General features: G+C 49.0%; 1 protein-coding gene across 1 annotated transcript; it reads right to left on the bottom strand.

The window, feature by feature from the left end:
- Nucleotides 1-396: 396 nt before the first annotated feature.
- Pmar_PMAR022225 (hypothetical protein) lies at nt 397-849 on the bottom strand (the record flags this gene model as incomplete). Its single annotated transcript, XM_002779973.1, has 1 exon — nt 397-849. One exon carries the CDS (start codon nt 847-849, stop codon nt 397-399), a length of 453 nt encoding a protein of 150 aa, XP_002780019.1.
- Between the last annotated feature and the right edge of the window lie 243 nt (nt 850-1,092).

Raw genomic sequence — 1,092 nt, 5'->3', positions numbered from 1 at the left:
TCACAGAGTAAGGGTGCACCTGTCCCACGCCAGTGCTAGTAGATCCAGTCCGAAGAGCCCTGTGGGCCTGTTCAACTTGTCGTGCTGGCTATTCGAAGCTGTATAAGACACGACCCTCCCTGTAATGAGGTCTCCTTGCTCGAACTCGCTCAGATCACTGAGTAAGGGTGCACCTGTCCCACGCCAGTGCTAGTAGATCCAGTCCGAAGAGCCCTGTGGGCCTGTTCAACTTGTCGTGCTGGCTATTCGAAGCTGTATAAGACACGACCCTCCCTGTAATGAGGTCTCCTTGCTCGAACTCGCTCAGATCACAGAGTAAGGGTGCACCTGTCCCACGCCAGTGCTAGTAGATCCAGTCCGAAGAGCCCGGTGGGCCTGTTCAACTTGTCGTGCTGGCTATTCGAAGCTGTATAAGACACGACCCTTGAAAATCATGTAACCCCTCTTATCAGTCACACCAGAGAATCGGCCTCCCTCTATAACACCAGCAGACTTAGCTTGTTTGCTAATCTTCATGATAACCAAAGGCTCTATCACCAACGACGATTTGGCACTTCGGTCAGATTTAGTGCTATCGAGCTGTTGTTTGACCTCCTCAACAATACCATGCACTGTATTAGTAGGACCATCCTTGCTGTCATCGCCAGTAGCACCAGTAGTACCATTTGCATCATGTCTGGTCTTGTGATCAGCGTTGGACTCAAGCTGTGACTTAATACCTGCAATCGACTCCGTCAACGAATCTAGCTCCTTCTTCAGCTGCCAAGCCCACACAGGTGGGGATTGCTCAGTACTGCTCTTCTTATTGTCATCAGTCAGTACTGGGTCAGACGCCTTGGGAGATACCATAGAGCAATTGAACCGTTACTTGTTGAACAGAGTGGTCTTTACACAAGAGCTTGAGGTAGTTGCTTCTCGGATGATTGTGCCGATGTATGCAACTCAATACGGCCTTGTTACAGATAGCAAGACTTGATTATACACCAATAACTTAAGAGTAACGAATGGGATGGTATAGCTTAGCTAATATCTTAGCTGATACAAACGGGGACAACGGAGACACAGATGTGCATACCGCAACAGTCTCAACTG

The sequence above is a fragment of the Perkinsus marinus genome (assembly GCF_000006405.1).
Source record: "Perkinsus marinus ATCC 50983 genomic scaffold scf_1104296944764, whole genome shotgun sequence".
Taxonomy (NCBI): domain Eukaryota; phylum Perkinsozoa; order Perkinsida; family Perkinsidae; genus Perkinsus; species Perkinsus marinus.
This window is presented reverse-complemented; position numbering and strand designations above follow the sequence as displayed.